Source organism: Geotrypetes seraphini, chromosome 2, assembly GCF_902459505.1.
Source record: "Geotrypetes seraphini chromosome 2, aGeoSer1.1, whole genome shotgun sequence".
NCBI classification, from domain to species: Eukaryota; Metazoa; Chordata; class Amphibia; order Gymnophiona; family Dermophiidae; genus Geotrypetes; species Geotrypetes seraphini.
Window position 1 is genome coordinate 303,866,062 of NC_047085.1, and position 20,278 is coordinate 303,886,339.

A 20,278-nucleotide genomic window follows, 5' to 3' on the forward strand; every position below is an offset into this window, starting at 1 on the left:
GGGCTGCAATGTGGATGCATTGGACTTGCAAGGGAGTCGAGTCACCTGCAGCAGCCAACACAGCCAATCAGGAGGACAGCCCCACTTGGTGAGGCAATTAAACAGCCTGAGAGAGAGAGGCTGCACAGATCACTTGGACAGAGGAAAAATAGGCAAGAAACCTACCATATTTGTGTTCCCAGAGCTGGCCAAAGGAGGACAGCCAATCAGGAGGACAGCCCCAAGCGAGCGCACACCATCCAAGAGCCACTGCATGTTTCCCCGGGTCAGCTCAGTCGCGTGGTGCCATCAGCTGCTGTTCCCAGAGCTGGCCAAAGGAGGACAGCCAATCAGGAGAACAGCCCCAAGCTTCCCAGCGAGCGAGCGCTGCCCGAAAGCCACTGCGAGCCTCCCCGGGTCAGCTCAGTCACGCTCAGATACGGCTACAGCAGCTGACGGCACCGCAAGATTCAGCTGACCTGGGGAGGTTTGCAGTGGCTCTCAGGCAGCGCACGCTCACAGGGAAGTGAGGGGGGATGGAACGAAGGGAGAGATGGCTGGGCCTAAGTTTTTTTCAACTCAGTCGTGGAGGTCTGGGCAATGGGAAGAAGGGGCGTGATAGCGCTTCTCAGCCTGCCCATTCGCAGCTTCCCCGTGGGGTACAAAGGAGTCGAATCACCTGGGGAGGCTCGCAGTGGCTCTTGGGCGACGCTCGCTTGGAAGCGTGGGCAGGGAAGTGAGGGAGATGGAGGGAAGGGAGAGAGAAAGAGGCAGAGCCATTTTCTGTTATATTTGCTTCATAAGATGCACTGGTATTTTCACCCACTTTTGGGGGGAGGAAAAGTGCGTCTTATGGAGCGAAAAATATAGTACACTTCTCCCTCCGTATTCGCGGTTTCAGCATTTGCGGTTTTGATTATTCATGGTTTTTAACTTGCTGGCTCCATCCCCCAAATTATATCAGCTTGCATAGAGAAATTGCTGATTCCAAGTGTTTACAGAAAAAAATCGCCGATTCCCAGCACTTTCTTCACCATGTTTTGCCTCTCCTTCAGGAACAGACCAGGTTTCCCACCATGTTATTCACGGTTTCATTATATTCACGATGTTTTTTTTTATGTTTAAATATTTTCATTAAAAGTTTGCAATAAAGTGCCAGCAAATAATAACAAAACGATCAACAAAATTCTCAAGTATGTGCACAAAACACACCAGTGCCCCAAACCTCCCCCCTCCCACCCCTCCACCCCACAAATCCACATTACATCATCAAATAAAGAGCAGGTGTGAGAGAGAGGGAAAACTATATAATCATATATTTAAGAGTCTACTGCGGGCACGCGGAGTATGGTCCATCCAAAAATGTTCCCAGATAGAGCAAAAGCACCTTCCGAGCTTAAGAGTCCAGGTCCCCAAGTTGTCTACGCTCCAGGGAGGCATGTACAATCATCAATGATCTCCATTGGGCATATTACGGAGGTTCAGGGGACAACCAGTTGAGCAAAATGGCTTTTTTACCAAGGAGTAATGCCCTTGCAAGAAAAGCAGTCAATCCTTTAGGTTTTGGTGATGTAATGATATAGTGTCCAAAGAGTGCTCTTGGGGCCGGCGTCCAACGTCGTCCCCACAGGGAGGTAATGTATTGTCCCACACAGTGCCAAAACTGGAGAATACGTGGGCAAGACCAGAACATGTGTCCCAGAGAGGCATTGTTACAAGAACATTTAGGACAGGTGTGCACTGGAGAGATGCCCATCCGATAAGCTCGCAAGGGAGATATAAAAAGACGTAACACAAACTTTAGTTGTAGTTCCCAATGTGTATTCACGATGGTTTTTAATAGAAAACAGCGAATAACATATGAAAAAGTTATTCGCGGTTTTTCTGTATTTGCGGTTCTGTTAATCCCCTATCACAGCGAATACGGAGGGAGAAGTGTAGTTAGTTTTACTTAGTTACTATACAAAGCTATTTACATGAAGACTTTGCCAACAATTCCAAATCACAAATATATATATATTTTGTATATATGCACTTTCTTTTTTGAATTTTCTATAGGTATAACTTTGTCTGCTTATTAGCACTTCCTTTTTCTGTGGGTAGAAATTTCCTAGAAAGTGCATGCATTGACTGAAAATTCCACATGGATGCATGGTTTTTCTTTCACAATATAAACATGCCCCTTGAGAGCACTACCTCAGGGGTTGCCATTCAGCTTATTTTAAGGAATTGGAAAAACTGGGAGAGACTGAACTATACCTTTTGGTGGGAGTCTATATGTCATATTTTTAAGATGGAACGAAGTATGGCTATACATCAGGGACATAAGAAGTTTCTGAAGATTTGAGAGCCATTGACAAAATTGTGCAAAGAGTGATTAGTAATTATGCCCTTTGGTCATACATGGGTGGGTGGGAGGGCGGGTTGGAATGTATTTTTCAAGTTCTCAATTTGAGTGTATTTTTTGAATATAATTGGGGGAGGGGTGATATATCTATTTGTCATAAATTATAATTGTAAATGTATTTAAGTGCTTTTATGATTGTATTATATCCTACACTTAATCATGGCATTAAAATGAATAAAGAATTTTTTTAAAAAAACATCCTCAGTGCATTATGTAGACCAGGGGTATCAAACTCAGGCCCACTGGCCAAATCTGGCCCACAGTGTAATTATATTTGGCCCGTGAGAAAATACCAAATGTCTACTAGAGCTGGCCCGCTGGGTATGTCAATGTAGGACAGCTATACTATCTTCACGATGTGTGTCAGTTGTTTTTAGACCTTTCACTTTTATATATTTATTATTTTTAATTGGGTTTTAATTCATCATGTGACCATCAGTTTCTTTAGTGTCCAACCTTTTTATTCAGATCTTTGGGCATTGTTTTTTTGTGCCACTTTACAGTTATGACTACGGCACTTGACATGTGACCCCTCCCCCTCCCTTTTTAAATTGCTAGTGTTTTTCGAGCCTATTTTACTTTTGGTTTGCTCTGCTCAGAACGCTACAGATTGTCCGTAGTAGGTAAGAGCCACTATGGCTTTATTTCATTCTTCCTTTTTATTTTTAAACGTGCACATAGTTATTTTAAGTTATCTTAAGTTCCCATAAAATATTAGCTGATGTTTTCTATAATCTATTGCCACACTGTGACGTTTGTTAGTGCAGGACAGCTACACTTTTTTCACATTCTGCAGCAGAGACTTTTTATTTATGCATTTTTAAACCTTTCCGCATGAAAGGTTTTGTTGTTATTTAATTTTCACTATTTATATTATATTTTTTTGTTGCGTTTTAGTTTAGTATGTGCCCGCGATGCTTCTTTGGCCACTTTTATGTTTACACTTTTTTAATCTTATAGCTCTCTACTTTTGGCTTCCTGAATTGTAGACATTTTTTTCAATAAATATCAAGGTTGGCCCATGACTTTGTCCCAGTTTTTAATTTTGGCCCACTGTATTTGAGTTTGACACCCCTGATATAGACCAACCAACCAGTGGTCAAATACTGTGCGCCTTACACATAAAATCACACAGGATATAATAATAATGACAAGTTCTCTAAAATGCAAAAAAAAGTCACTTTTATTTTCTGGTAAGATTTATAGAGCTTTATTTAGGAGATAGCTTCCTTCCTTCCTTGAGAACTTCTGCAGTAGAAAATAATTCCAGTTGGGGAACATCCTCTGTGAGATAGTGGTAATTTTTTTAATTCACTTAACAATTTAAAACTATTCCTAATATTAGCATTTGGTTTGCCTTAGTGTAAATTATGCTCTAATTTGGTCATTTTATTACTGTTATATAGTTTCTGCAAAGTAAGGTTGTCTGTGTCAAAATACCTGCCTTGGGTGAATGTCTTCATAAAGGCAACGTCTATGTTTATTTTTTATTTATTTATATAAGATTTATTATTTCCCAGATCCTTCCCCCACGGGTGCCTTGCCTGGGGGGGTCTATGGAGAGGACCTGGAGACGCATTTGGAGAATTTCAAACGAGAGATTGCTCTTCCCATTGAAGCATGTGTCATGATGCTCCTGGCGAAGGGTATGAAGGAAGAGGCAAGTGCTCCAATATGCAAAAAGTCACCCTCTGCAGAAATGTCACAACTGAATCTGTGAAGGGGGATCTATAATAAGGTGCCCACCTGTACATGCCCTTTGTGCACATAAATGTATAGAATGCTAGCACTTGTGTGTGTACGTTCACACGTACCCATGCAAGTACCATTGGGGTGCCTAAGAGCTATTTTGTAATGCCATTCATAAGTGGCGTAGCATAAGAGAGGTGTACACATGGCGGAGCTTGGGTGGGGTTCCCACTTATGTGTGTAACTTAGAGTACTGACAATTACATGAGACATGGCCACATTTGCAAAAGCACAGTTACGAGTCTATGGTTGATGTACCTGTGAGTGTGTAAATATAAGGCATGCTGATAATGGGGTGTGTTAATATTCTACATTTGATTCTGGGCACACAGATACTGTAATACAATAGGTTCTCACTGTGCGGCATTGGGACACCTAAAGGGAGGGGCTCACTTATGGAATTGCCACTTTGCCCCCAAATTCTGTATATAGCACCATATATTGTACGCACAAATCGGTGGGTCCAATTGATTTTTGCATACAACATAAGAACATAAGAATTGCCATACTGGGACAGACCGAAGGTCCATCAAACCCAGTATCCTGTTTCCAACAGTGGCCAGCCAACCTAGGTCCCAAGTACCTAGTTAGAACCCAAATAATAAAACAGATTTTATTCTGCCTATAATAAGCAGTGGATTTCCCCAAGCCATCCCAATAATGGCTTATGGATTTCCCTTTTAGGAATTTATCCAAACCTTTTTAAACTCCGCTAAGCTAACTGATTTCACCATATTCTCTGGCAACGAATTCCAGAGTTTAATTACACATTGGGTGAAGAAATATTTTCTCTGGTTTGTTTCTTCATCGCTAATTGTTAATTGTAGCTTCATTGCCAATTGTTAATTGTTTAACAAGAGCAATCACCACCAATAATTGGCAATTAATACCTCATAATTGACACATTGACACTAATCAAAAGTTACATGCACAGCTGGGAAGGCACATTCTATAAAAGTGCTGTGTGTCAGTTCTATTGCATGAATCTGAAAAGGGGGTGTGGCCAGAAGAGGAGCATAGGCATTCATAAAAGTTAAGTTCACTGATGTAGAATACGCCCGATCCGTGCACAACTTAGGCACACGTATTTAAGTCTGGTTTTCCTTGCCTAAATGGGTGCTCCTAAATGTTAGTGACACATGTGGCTGCTAAGCGCAATTCTGTATGTGGCGCTTGCCTTTTATAGAATCGTGTTAAGCATCATTCTAGTTGACACCAATTTTTTAAGCGCTATATATAGAATTTTTTTTTTTTTTTTAATTCTTTATTCGGTTTTAACTCTTGCAACAAGTGTACAAAATTCAATCAAATAATTCGTACAAATCACTTGACATTCTAACAATTATTGTCAAATGCATATAAAAAGACCCCTCCCCCACCCATCCCATTCATCAGGAATAAACCCATTAAATCACATAACATACCTCCCCATCCCCATGTTAAATATAGTCCTATGTAATAAAAAGGTGTCCAAGGAGTCTAATCATTAGAATATGCAATCAATGGCCCCCAAATCTTTTTGAAACTATTATAATTTCCTCGCCATATAGCAAGCACTCTCTCCATTTTATAAATATGACAAACTGAATTCCACCAAAAGGTATAATTAAGTTTAGAATAGTCCTTCCAATTTCCAGTAATATGTTGAATGGCAACATATTTATTGTTTATTTGCTGAAATTTGACTCTTGAATCTCATAGACGTTCCAAATAAAATAGTATCATAGGATAGGGCAACATGATTTTCTAACATTCAATTAATTTTTGGACCAAATTAACTTCTAAAAGGCATTGACAAAGGGACAGAAAAAAAGTAAATGATCTAGAGTCCCAGCATCTAAATTAAAATGCCAGCATCTATTAGACCTAGAGCTATCCAACTTTTGTATATATATAGATATATATAGATATAGAATTTGATTCAGTTAATGATGCCTTTATTTGGTGAAATCCCTAAAATTTAAAACTGCACCCATATTAGATACAAAGTGACACTCGTACCAGAATCAGTAATGTCAAGATTACAAGACCAGATATGGCCAATCTTCTTTCCAAACCATATACCATAATCGTAAACAAAAACCAAGATATCTGTCATGAACCCTAATGAAATAATGTAAATCCAGGCTCTTCTAAATTATAAATTGCATTGAACTCCTTCTGGGACATGTTAGTGAGTCATAAATACTAATGTAATGTAATGTAGGCACCTAGACGTGTCAATCATGCTTCTCTAAAAGAATCATTCCTACATTGTAGACAGCTCTAATGTAGGCCAGGGTTTACCATGCCTACAATGTAGGCATGATTCTCTTAGAGATCCCTAAGAAGGCCTAACTTAAAAAACCTGGGTGTAGGTGCCTCCCAGACAGTTAACTGTTATTTTTTGTCATTAACTCTAATTTTGAAATTGCTTTTTATTGATGTAGGCGCCTACATTTTAGGTACCACTGATAGAATTTCCCACTTTATAAAAAGACTTCTTTTGAATATACTTTCATTCTGAATTCTCTAAGCCCGCTCCATGTACCATCCACATCTCTGTCGGTGCCTCTAGAATTTACAGCAGATGCAGTCCTTACATCCTGCATCTTTCCTGCTTGCCTAGTGTTATCCGAATAGGGGACATCACCTCATATCTCCTGAGTCTCCAGCAAAAGTTAACTGTTCACTGCTGTCCCTGGTGGTAAAAGTGCCACAGAACCTTCAGCACTGTTCTAAAGTCCCTGAGAGGACGTATCAGCAGAGATTTTAATCGCATATGATTCATGCTGTATACAAGGGTTTATAAGAAAAACTTCCTGATATGTGGAAACCATTACGGCTAGTTATCGGGGGCAGTGGCAACTGGCACATAAATATACACCCACTAATTTCAGCAGGAATGTTCACTGAAAATGATTGGTCATAAGATTTGCTGCTGCTGGGTCAGACCAGTGGTCCATCGTGCCCAGCAGTCCGCTCACACGGCAGCCCTTAGGTCAAAGACCAGTGCCCTATTTGAGTCTAGCCTTACCTGCGTATGTTCTGTTCCAGTAGGAACTTATCCAACCTTGTCTTGAATCCCTGAAGGGTGCTTTCCCCTATAACAGCTTCTGGAATAGCGTTCAAGATTTTTACCACTCTCTGGGTGAAGAAGAACTTCCTTACGTTTGTACGGGATCTTTTCCCTTCTAACTTTAGCGAGTGCCCTCATTCTCTTCATCTTGGAGAGAGGGAACAATCTCTCTTTCTCTACTAAGTCAATTCCCTTCAATATCTTGAATGCTTCAATCATGTCCCCTCTCAGTCTTCTCTTTTCAAGGGAGAAGAGGCCCAGTTTCTCTAGCTTCTCATTGTACGGCAACTCCCCCAGTCCCTTAACCATTTTCGTCACTCTTCTCTGGACCCTTTCGAGTAGTACTATGTCTTTTTTCATGTACGGTGACCAGTCTTGGACGCAGTACTCCAGGTGGGGGTGTACTATGGCCCGGTATAACAGCATGATAACCTTTTCAGATCTGTTTGTGATTCCCTTCTTAATCATTCCTAGCATTCTGTTCGCCCTTTTCACCGCCGCTGCGCATTGCATGGACGGTATCATTGATTTATCTACAAGTACTCCCAAGTCTCTTTCCTGGGGGCTCTCTCTGAGTATCCTGGATCCTGGACATCCTGTATTCGTGCATATGATTTTTGTTACTGCCATGCATCATCTTGCACTTATCCATGTTGAACCTCATTTGCCATTTTGCGGCACATTCCTTGAGCGTATTTATGTCTCTTTGTAGGTCTTCGCAATCCTTCTGTGTCCTTGCTACTCTGAATAACTTTGTATCATCCGCAAATTTAATCACCTCACTCATCATGCCAATTTCTATGTCTTTTATAAATATGTTGAAGAGCACAGGCCTGAGCACCGAACCCTGCGGCACACCACTCATGATGCTTTTCCAGTTCGAGTATTGTACATTCACCCCCACTCTCTGTTTCCTATCCATCAACCAGTTTTTAATCCACGTGAGTATATCACCCTTCGATTCCATGGCTCACAATTTTTCAAAGTAGACATTCATGCGGAACCTTGTCGAACGCCTTCTGAAAATCTAGATATACGATGTTGACCGGGTCACCCTTGTCTATCTGCCCATTTACTCCTTCGAAGAAGTGGAATAAGTTTGTCAAGCAAGATCTCCCTTTGCTGAAGCTGTGCTGGCTAGTCCTCATCAGTTTATGTCCATCAAGGTGATCAATGATGAGGTCCTTTATCAGCGCCTCTACCATCTTTCCCGGTACCGAAGTCAGACTCACTGGTCTGTAGTTTCCCGGATCTCCCTCCGAACCTTTCTTGAAGAACGACGTAACATTCACCACTTTCCAGACTTCTGGAATCTTTCCTGATTTGATCGACAGATTGGCTATTAGTTGGAGCAGTTCAGCTATAACCCCTTTCAGTTCCTTGATTACCCTAGAATGGATGCCGTCCGTCCCCTCTTCTAGACTGACTGTCATCCGTGCCAGTTTTCTGTCATCATTTCCTGTGTATAGCCTGTTTGCTTTTGGTATATTGGATATATCCTCTTCGGTAAATACAGATGCAAAAAAATGTGTTCAGTTTGTCGGCAATGGCTTTGTCCTCCTTTAGTACTCCCTTTATTCCATGGTCATCTAACGGCCCCACTACTTCCTTCGCAGGTCGTTTCCCCTTAATATATCGAAAGAACGGCTTAAAGTTATTGGTCTCCTTGGCTATTTTTGTCTTCATAGTCTCTTATGGCCCCTCTTACCACCTTATGGCACTTGCTTTGATGTTGTTTGTGCTTTTTCTAGTTTTCGTCTGTTTTTGTCCTTTTCCATTCCTTAAACAAAGTCTTTTTGTCTCTGATCGCTTCCTTCACTGCTACAGTGAGCCACGCCGGTTCCTTGTTCTTCTTCCTCTTGGAACCCTTGTTGAAACGCGGTATATATAAATTTTGCGCCTCTGTGACTGTGTCCTTAAAAAGGGACCATGTTTGCTCTAACGTATTTACAGTGCTTATCCTCTTCCTAATCTTCTTCCTCACCATGACTCTCATCCCTTCATAGTTCCCTTTTCAGAAGTTCAGTGCCGTGGCTGTCGTGGATTGATTTTTTGTTCCTATGTCTAATTTGAAGTGGATCATGTTGTGATCACTGTTTCCCAGCATCCCTTCTACTTCTGTGTTTTGTGCCGATCCTCATAATCCATTTAGAATTAAGTCTAGAATTGCATTTCCTCTCGTATTTTCCATGACAAGTTGTTCCTGGAAGCAATCGTCTACAGCATCCAGGAACTTTGTCTCTCTACTGCAGCTGGAGTTGCCTAGGTTCCAATCTATCCCCGGATAATTGAAGTTGCCCATGATAACTGCGTTGCCTCCCTTGCATTTGTGTTTGATCTCGTTGTCATTTCTCCATCAGTCTCTTCGGACTGCCCTGGGGATCGGTAGTAGATGCCGATCTTCATATCCGTTCCATTTGTTCCCAGTATTTTGGCCCATAGAAACTCTACCTTATTGTTTGTTTCTGGCGTGTTCTCTCTTGTAGACTCAATTCCCTCTTTTATGCATAGGGCAATGCCCTCATCTTTGTGTCCTACGCTGTCTCTGTGGTATAGCTTGTATCCTGGTAATACAGTGTCCCAGACGTTGTCCTCATTCACCATGTCCAAGAGTATCTGACACTTAGGCGGCTCTCCTGCTGGGGCTACTATAGCCCCTCTCCTTCCCCAGCATGGGGAAGGAGCTACTATACCCCCTCCCAAGCAGCTCAGTGCTCTACCCTGTAGTCCTCCCCTCCAACTCCCTCAGGTGGCTCCTCCTCCTTTATTTATTTCAATTTATTTCCTACCCTCCCAGAAAGCTCAGGGTGGGTTACAGTGTAGCAAACACAAGTTTCTGACAACGGAATAACAGAGAAACTGGGAGGGTGACAGGAAATAGAGGCAACCTAGGTACAATATTTAAGGCTAACAAATTATCATCAAGGAATGGTGTACAGATACTGTAGGCAGAGGGTCCAGCTTCAAGGTGAAGCTAACATGTTATCTTCACCTTGAACCAGGAGGTTCACCAGGAGGAACAAAGATTTGTTCATATGGTGGTTTGTAAAGCTGTTCATATAGCTTGAGGACTTCATTGTCCAAGTTCCTCGTAACTAATTTTCAGGTCCGAAGCAGTTAACAGAAGAGGAAGGTGTTTACTCTTCTCCTCCCTACTCCTGCCCAGGAAGGCAGCATCTCCTCTTCCTTCCCCTAACCCTGTCCAGAATCTCATCTTGCCCTCTTCCCTTTCCCTTGCCATCGCAACTCTGTCTCCATCTTCCACTCTTTGCCCTCAGATGCAAACATCTACTACAGGGAGCAGGAGGTGGCAGCAGTTGAGTGCAGGCCTATGCTTGAAAGGCCCTGTTCCACACTGAGTGAAGCTTTAAAATGCTGTTCTCTTGCCATGCAGGCACTACATCACTTCCACCCCCCACCCCTAAATTCTGTTGCCCTTTGCAAATACCTAGTCTGTCTGGTGGCAGGGCCGGTCCTGCCACTGAAAGTCAAGGTGTGAGCTGCCTACCACTGTTAAAAATACAATTCTATACATCAGAATTAATGATTGATATTCTCAACTACAACTAGGAGCCTCACGGTGCTGCTCCTAGGGTACTCAACCTTATTCAGAATTTGCAGACTTATTGCTGGTTACCATTACCTCATTTAAAGTGTTAACCTCTTCAGAGCCATTCTCGTTGTAAAGCATAGAGCAAGCATGTCTAACAGTAATCCTTTCCTTAAAAATCTCCTGCTTTCACACTTTGTTTCTTGGGCATATTCTTGGTTTTGAGTAAATTGGAGCTCAATGCAATGTATATGTGGACTTGAGCCAGTCCTTTGCATGCATGACGTACTTTTCATTGACAAACAGGAATGACCCAACTTACTAATGTCAAATTTATAACCTCTGTTCCCTGGAAGGATGGGGCTGTGCTCTCTAGGACAGAGACTCAGCTGGGAATTGGCATGGTGGTTGTGGCGTGGCTGTAGCATTTTTTTTTTTTTTTTTTTACTTTATTTAGTTTTTAATGCCAACAAAAAGTGCAATGCAATTTAGATAGAAATAATGATAATCAACCAAGCACTTATAATCAATCAGTATCTATACAAAAGATAAAATTTCCCTTCCCCATCCATCATTACCATCAGGAATAATACCAAAACAAAAGATAACCCCCCCACTCCCGCTCCTACCCACCCCCGGATGTGTGGGTGGAAAAACAACGGAAAATAAAGATAAAGGACAACTATAGCAAATCTACAAAATATGTCAATGGACCCCAAACTAATTTGAATATCTTATTATGCCCCAGCATGTCATATTTATAAGTTATATGGAAACAGTAGTTATCTGGATACAGATGAAACTCTCTGTCCTTTTCAAAAAGACGCCTCAGCCCCACCACTCCACCGCTTGAAGTATTTCATATCGCGGGAAGCATATTGTGGTGCTTCATCATTGGCTAGTCAATTTTTGAAAAAAAGTTTTGTAAAGTTTTCTTTTTGCTTTAATTCTAATTATTTTCCCATTGAATGAATATATTTCAACTTTTAATTATTCACTTATGTCTTTTGGAAAATAAATAAATAGAACTCAGTACTTATCTCAGCCAAAGACCCAGGGAGTCAGACCCGACATGTTTCACACGTCCTGGTGTTTTTTCAAGGGTCTCCCTGTAAAATAGATATAATAAGTATAATAAAGAGCTACTACATACAATTGTGTATTGCCCCTAATGAGTAGAGTTTTATAACTTAGAAATAACTTCAAAACGATCGCTCACCAAGGGTGCCGCTGTCATCCGACTCCTATAGTTATGAGAATAAGATGGCGGCGGCGTCCTTCGGGTAGAATTTAAATAGTCTCCTTTTCAATGCAAACTCCGCCCCCTGCTATCCGATTAGTCCTAGCAAGAAATCACAATGTCCCCCATTCAATCTCGCTGTTGAATCCACGTGGCTCAACAGTGTCCAACGTAAAAATTAATCTCTGTTCACTTTCATTTAGTTTAATTTGGTCCCCTTCCCCAGCCCATCCCGTCACACTTTTTATGACACGCCATCTAAAATCAGAAATAGAATGTTTACACCGTATCCAGTGTTCTACCAGGGGTGCATGTGTGTTCTCATTTAAAATGCGAGATTTATGTTCAGTCAATCTCGTCTTTATTCTTCTATTAGTACGTCCCACGTATATGAGGTCGCAGGGACATACAATAATGTAAATGACCCCCTGGGAATTGCAGTCTGTCTTGTGTTTAGATTTCAAAATGATCGATCTTCCAGGGACTTGCCAAGAGTCCCCTTGAATAGCAGAGGGACACCATTGGCAACGACCGCATATACCGTGGTTACCCGCCTCCCCTTCCTCAGGACGAACTCCATATTTTTGAAAATTGCATCGCTGCCCTAAGGTGATGCCTCGTGTGTATGCTATCCTGGGAAAAATTTCTAGGGATTTGTGGGGTTGTACTATGAACCAGTACTTCCTGAACATATCTACTACTGCTTTCATGAAAGGAAGGGGACTCTTGGCAAGTCCCTGGAAGATCGATCATTTTGAAATCTAAACACAAGACAGACTGCAATTCCCAGGGGGTCATTTACATTATTGTATGTCCCTGCGACCTCATATACGTGGGACGTACTAATAGAAGAATAAAGACGAGATTGACTGAACATAAATCTCGCATTTTAAATGAGAACACACATGCACCCCTGGTAGAACACTGGATACGGTGTAAACATTCTATTTCTGATTTTAGATGGCGTGTCATAAAAAGTGTGACGGGATGGGCTGGGGAAGGGGACCAAATTAAACTAAATGAAAGTGAACAGAGATTAATTTTTACGTTGGACACTGTTGAGCCACGTGGACTCAACAGCGAGATTGAATGGGGGACATTGTGATTTCTTGCTAGGACTAATCGGATAGCAGGGGGCGGAGTTTGCATTGAAAAGGAGACTATTTAAATTCTACCCGAAGGACGCCGCCGCCATCTTATTCTCATAACTATAGGAGTCGGATGACAGCGGCACCCTTGGTGAGCGATCGTTTTGAAGTTATTTCTAAGTTATAATACTCTACTCATTAGGGGCAATACACAATTGTATGTAGTAGCTCTTTATTATACTTATTATATCTATTTTACAGGGAGACCCTTGAAAAAACACCAGGACGTGTGAAACATGTCGGGTCTGACTCCCTGGGTCTTTGGCTGAGATAAGTACTGAGTACTATTTATTTATTTTCCAAAAGACATAAGTGAATAATTAAAAGTTGAAATATATTCATTTAATGGGAAAATAATTAGAATTAAAGCAAAAAGAAAACTTTACAAAACTTTTTTTCAAAAATTGACTAGCCAATGATGAAGCACCACAATATGCTTCCCGCGATATGAAATACTTCAAGCGGTGGAGTGGTGGGGCTGAGGCGTCTTTTTGAAAAGGACAGAGAGTTTCATCTGTATCCAGATAACTACTGTTTCCATATTATTTAAGGTTTTGACTGGATACACAACATAGAACAAAACTTTTTGCCACATTTTGCAGCTTTATATTTATAAGTTAAGCATAAGCTCGCCCATCAAAAAGGAAAATTAAGGTGATCCCAATTTTTCCAATTGCAAGTAATCATTTGCATGGCTATCCCGGTCATAATAAGGAAAAGCAGGCATTTACAGCGGTCCATAGCGTTAATATGCAATAACGTTCCGCATATAACTACCTCATACGTCAATGGAATTGATGCCTCCAGTATGGTATTAATCTGTCCCCATATTGACTTCCAAAAGTTAAGTATCAAAGGACAATAGAACAGCAGATGATCCAGTGTCCCTACATCAAGATGGCAGTGGCTGTAGCATTTTTGTTTTCTGTCTACTAGGGGCTCTTCCGATTGGCTGCAGGAGCCTCCGTCCTAAGGAAGTTGAAATACAGTCTTGCCAGTGGGTCCAGCAACATAGAAGAGTTCTACTTGGAGCCCCATGCTGTGGCAGGTACACGATACCCTCTGTTACAGCACTGCATAGCACTTGTGCCAACAGCAAGACGTGTCATCTTTCTCTGCCTTTGGGAACCAGATTTGCACTTTGAGCTACATATCACTCGACTCACATGTTTGCACGTTTTCATGGTTGCTCTCTCAAAGGCAGAGGAAAATAATGTGATTATCTAGCGCAGGGGTATCAAAGTCCCTCCTCGAGGGCCAGAATTCAGTCGGGTTTTCAGGATTTCCCCAATGAATATGCATGAGATCTATTAGCATACAATGAAACCAGTGCATGCAAATAGATCTCATGCATGTTCATTGGGGAAATCCTGAAAACCCGACTGGATTCCGGCCCTCAAGGAGGGACTTTGACACCCCTGGTCTAGCGAGTGGGGAAAGAGGTATCTATAGATTGGGAAGATGATAAGCAATTGTTGCCAGATGTTAGGGAAGACAGATGATACTGAATGTAGATAGGTGGTTAGAAAAGGCATGGATGTTAGTGCAGCTTATCTCTTTGAAGTTGTTATAAACGGTGATGGGTCAAAAGCGCGCGCGGACAACTGAGCGCAGGGCTTAATCGTGCTGAAGAAAAAATGTATTTTAAAGGGCTCTGATGGGGATGTGGGGGGGCAACCCCCCCATTCTACTTAATAGGGATCACGCTGCCTCATGCTGCCATTTTGGGGGGGGTGTAACCCCCCACATTATACTGAAAACTTAACTTTTTCCCTAGAAAACAGGGAAAAAGTTAAGTTTCCAGTATAATGAGGGGGGTTACAACCCCCAAAACCCCCCCACAACACCAGCGCGATCTATATTAAGTAAAGTGGGGGGGTTCACCACCAACACCCCCCGTCGGAGCCCTTTAAAATACGGTTTTTCTTCGGCACGATGAAGTCCTGCGCTCAGTTGTCGGCGCGCCTTTGTCCTCGCGCGCTTTAGACTATGAACCGTTATAAACACTTACTTTGCACTGATGGGTATATTTTATCCTATGCTAAGCTGGTAAGTTACTTTCCTTTTTCTTTGTAGATTTCCTTGCTTTTGAGTTTGCTTTATTTGGAAGCGTGTTGTGATATTTCATATTTTATTTTATATTGACTCCCTAATACAAGTGTGAAGGTGAAGCACGGTTGTTGTTCAGTCTTCATTATTGGTACTCATTAAATTCTCCTTTTGGAACTGGTCCACACGGCTTAGTCCCTGGCATGTGAACTATTGCACTGAGGAGGCTGTCTCCTCTTTTACCCTTTTTCCTTCACCCCATATCCCTCAAAAAAGAACAAAATGAATTATCTGTGTATAGAATCCTCTTGTGCTAAACTATTATGCAAACAGAGCAACAGAATTTTCATATTCTAACCTTTGTCACAGGATACTGAGTCTGTGGCTTAGCAAGAGATGCTTTATTCTCTTTCCCTAGTTGCAGACATTTTCTCCCACCACTAGAAGACCATCACAAGCCCAACAATATTATCCATGATTTGTAGCACAGGAAAATTGTACTATCTGTCCACATTAGGAATGGCATGAAGGTATTCTCTTGGGACTCAACTGGTGATAACACAGCTGTCCGCGGCAGCAAAGGGTTATACGGTTCCATGGTTTTGCTTCTTATGGGAATAAGTACCTATCTAAAATAAATACATCACTTTGATTGTAACTACACAGAAAAAGCGGTATATCAAGTCCCACCCCCTTTATGTTTCTTTCTGCTTCTCTTCCAGGGGCATTGAAGTCTTACCTGAGAGAACTGCCGGAGCCTCTGATGACCTATGAACTTTATGATGAATGGTTTAAAGCTGCCAAGTAAGTCCAAAGAATGGGTAATAAGCAAGCTTTGTGTAGGACTCCTCGTCCAGTTTTAAATACATTTAGGGGATAATTTTATAAAGGGGGATTTTGGTTTGTGGAACAGGCCATGCATGTATGCAGGCAAAGCAGCATGTATAACACATGTGCCATATGTAGGTGTTCTAGGGGCATAGTTTGGGCAAAGCCATGGCGGAATTGCAACTTATGTGCATATTTTATGAAATATATGAGTACTTACATAGAGTGCCTCACAGATTTACACCATCAACCATGAGTCTGTGTGCTTTTGGAGCTGGATCTTGATAAAATAGGCATCTTCTTGGACTTTCAGTATAGGTATATTAGATTTGGAAATCTGTTTTATAAAGGTATTTAGGCAGTTATGCACACATTTATACCTGCACTATTGGGGCCAGATATGGGGCCGTATTTTACAAAAGAACATTTGTGCCTGTGTTACCTTTGAGTGGTATTTTGGAAACGATGTTCAAATCAGAATTCAGGGTCCCCTAAAAAAACAATAAGATAGGCGGCCAACAAAATCCAACATGGAAGAAAACAACAGTAAGCCAATGAGAAGAATAACACTTTTCTTTATTCACTACGCCCGCTCCAGGTTGTTAAAAACAAATGCCCCACATGGCCATGTCTTGCCTAGGGCTGCTTCAAGAACATATGTTTACACTTCTCCCTCCGTATTTGCAGTTTCAGCAATTGCGGTTTCGATTATTCACGGTTTTTAGCTTGCTGGCTCCTCGCCCCCTCCCCCCCCATTACGTCAGCTTGCATAGAGAAATCGCCGATTCCAAAGGTTTACAGAGAAAATCGCTGATTCCCAGCACTTTCTTCACCGTGTTTTGCCTCTCCTTCAGGATCAGGCCAGGTCTCCTACCATGTTGTTCGTGGTTTCACCATATTTACGATGGTTTTTAATAGAAAACAGCGAATAACAAATGTAAAAGTTATTTGCGATTTTTCTGTATTCACGGGTCTGTTAATCCCCTATCACATTGAATACGGAGGGAGAAGTGTATTTTAAAAAATGTTATACCGTCTAAGTTCCTAGGCAGTTAACATGACAACATACACAATAAGTAAAAACAGACTTACATATAACATTTAAAAATCACATCTACTCCAAATCTCCCAACAATAAGAGGATGGGCGATCAAACAAATCCTTATTGTTTTTAAAACAGCAAAGAAGAGACTTCGGTGGTGCTGAGGAATGGAGTAGCAGCAGGATCGCTGAACTTCTTCACATTCTTGCCCTAACCTGTGATATTCTGGTTTCCTAAGGGATAAGCTGCTAAATTAACTTACTGACGGTCAAATAATAACCACTCAAATAAAGGGGAGCTCACAAAATATCACTATAAGCCTGTGTGCAGACTTAACTCTTATTACTTTCACAAAGCTTCCTAATCATTAATCATACAAAATATGTGTATTATTAAAAAGTGCTTAGACCACCAATCAATGTGCTCAAAACTTATAACTGCATGCATAGGTTGCCATTGGTACCATCACTTCACTTTCACAGTCCCTGTAAATGCCTAGGTAACAATGTCACTTTAATTTTTCACTAGTCTCTTAAACATTGTAACTTCTGTCTCAAGCTGTTATTCTCTACTTAGCTTTGTTGCGTTCTTCGGTGGGTTTGGCTCTCTAAACCTTGCTGCTCTTATCTACCTACTTCAGGGGTGTCAAACAAATCCTGAAAAAAAGGCTAAGTCGTGGGCCAAATTTTTATTTAAAGATACTTAGGGGTCCTTTTATTAAGGTAGGCTAACCGATTTAGTGTGCACTAAATGCGAACCTTAATAAAAGGACCCCTTAGTCTTAATAGAAGAATAAGATTACGACCTCTTCAACCCCACGCTGGCTCTGTGATGTAAACAAAATAAATAAAAAAAGATTCTTCCTCTCTCTGTTAGGTCCTAGTTCATGCTCGCTGTCTAACACCAGCTCTGGCGGGATACACATTTCAAATCTGACATATTGCAATCACAAAACAGAAAATAAAATTATTGCTTAGGTCTCCTTCTTTCTTGCGCAGTGCCGGGCTCATTTCTTCTTCTGCTTGCCCCGTGCAGCAGTGTGGGTATATGAGAGCTTCCCAGCACTGGGGATCAACAGGGCAGTGTCTATATAATTCTCACTTCCAGAGCAGAATTACAGATACTAGAAACAAGTTACAAATAGAATCAGAGACACAAATTCTCTCTTTGTGGACCTCCTTGATCTCTCTCCTTCCCTTTAGGAAAGCCCCAAAATACCTTTCCTCAGCTGCAGGTCTGCTTGGGACCTGACTCTGCAGGTTCCCACCACATCATCTGTAGGTTCACGCGGCCTGCAGAGGATTGCTGGTCAGCAGTAGCGACCCTAGCAGGCCGCCGTAGCCTCAGCTGCACGTTCCCTCTGGTGCGATCCCATACGTCAGAGGAGGGGCGAGACCACACCAGAGGGAACGTGCAGCTGAGGCTACGGTGGCCTGCTAGGATCACTAGTTGACCAGCGATCCTCTGCAGGCCGCGTGAACCTACAGATGATTTGGTGGGAACCTACAAATGATGCGGCACTTTCACCGGCGGGCCAGCTTTAAGGGAAAATTGAAATTGGCAGGCCAAATTTCAGTACCTTGCGGGCCAGAGTTTGACATGTCTGACCTACTTAAATCATCGTACAGTGCAGATTTCCTAGCCTGCCCCTCTGCTCGATTTTCATTTTTAATTGCTTTGTCAGGAGGGGAGACATTTGGCTACTGTTTTTAGAGGTATCCCTCAGAATGCTGTGTCCAGGTTAAGAAAAGCTATTTGCAACATGTAATAACTTAAATTGGCATGTTAGGTGGGGGAAGGGAGAGTGGGTGGGAGAAGAGAGAAAGGGGAGAAATGCACAAAAGAGAAGATAAGGTTATTATACTAAGAGAAAGAGGCTGCGGTTAATCATTACATTTATACTCTTCTTCTATTAGTCAGTAAGATGGATGTTTATGTTCAATTATACCAGTTGAATTGTGCTAAATGATTTTTTTTGGAATGCTATTAAAACCACTAATGCAATGGTCTCAAACTCGCGGCCCGCCAGGTACTATTTTGAGGCCCTCAATATGTTTATCGTATTCACAAAAGTAAAATAAAACAGTTTCTTGATCACGTGTCTCTTTAGCTATAAATTACAATATTATTATTAAGACCTTAGTCAAAAGGAAAGATTTATAAACTATAAAGAGTTTTACCTCATGCAAAATTATAATTTCTTTAATAAGACAACTATTTTTTCTGAGGCCCTCCAAGTACCTACAAATCCAAAATGTGGCCCTGCAAAAGGTTTGAGTTTGAGACCACTGATTTAAGGCATAGTTTACGTTTTGATCTCTGCCTTTTCTGTTTGGTATTTATATTAATAAAAATTAAATGTGAGAAAAACCAGGCAAATAAACATTTGTCTTTGCATGTAAGTGTTTATATTGTGGAACACCAGCATTAAACATCTATCTAAGACATTTTAGAAACATAAACATTTATTTTCCGAAAGCGGTCACAGAGCCCAGGTCCCTGCAGTTTCACTTTTGCTCCCTGTGGTAGAGCACTGCTCAATAGAAACCCGAACATCCTACATAGCAGGTATAAAGCCCCACATTGATTTGTTAGGCCAGTGATGTTCATTCCCCTTCTGAAATGAGGAATAAATGTTCAATTTTTAGGCCCATCCAAAACACAGACCACACCCCTTTGCAATTTGAATATTTTTCAGATTTAGACATCTGTGTCCCAGCTTTGTAAAATCGGAATGTAGATGTTCATGCAAGATAAATGTTTAAGTGCCAGCTTACAGACTCCTAAAATATGAATGCTGCTTCTAAAATAAATACCTTAACCATTCATCACTTTTTGGGACTTTTTGGGACTTCAGGGTAGATTGGGAGGTGAGGGAGAAAGAGAGTGTTCAGGAACCACTTGGGCCTCCAGGGACCCTTTTCGGAGCAGAGAGGGGATAGGGAGCTTTTTTGGGCCCACTTGGACTGCCAGGGCTTTTATGACAAGGTCATCTACATTGAAATGCTTCAATTTCACCTAGTATAACCCTTTTGCTCCTACCCTACAATCTTTATTACAGTTCTCGGTTGTACTGAAGATTCAGTAAAGGGTCATGGATTTGATATACTGCCTTTCTGTGAGTACAGTCAAAGCAGTTTATATTATATACAGGTATTTCTTTCTGTCCCTGGTGGGCTCACAATCTAATTTCTGTACTTGGGGCAAAGGATGGTTAAGTGATTTACC

General features: G+C 41.4%; 1 protein-coding gene across 3 annotated transcripts in view; it reads left to right on the forward strand.

Moving 5' to 3' along the window:
• The window catches only part of SH3BP1 (SH3 domain binding protein 1), a 157,612-nt gene that overhangs the window by 91,808 nt on the left and 45,526 nt on the right, over positions 1-20,278 (forward strand). For all 3 annotated transcript variants that reach the window (XM_033929913.1, XM_033929914.1, XM_033929915.1), the window contains 3 exons: positions 3,907-4,046; positions 14,068-14,179; positions 15,903-15,984. In XM_033929913.1, coding sequence (XP_033785804.1) covers positions 3,907-4,046; positions 14,068-14,179; positions 15,903-15,984 — 334 coding nt within the window. The remainder of the gene's footprint in view (positions 1-3,906; positions 4,047-14,067; positions 14,180-15,902; positions 15,985-20,278) is intronic.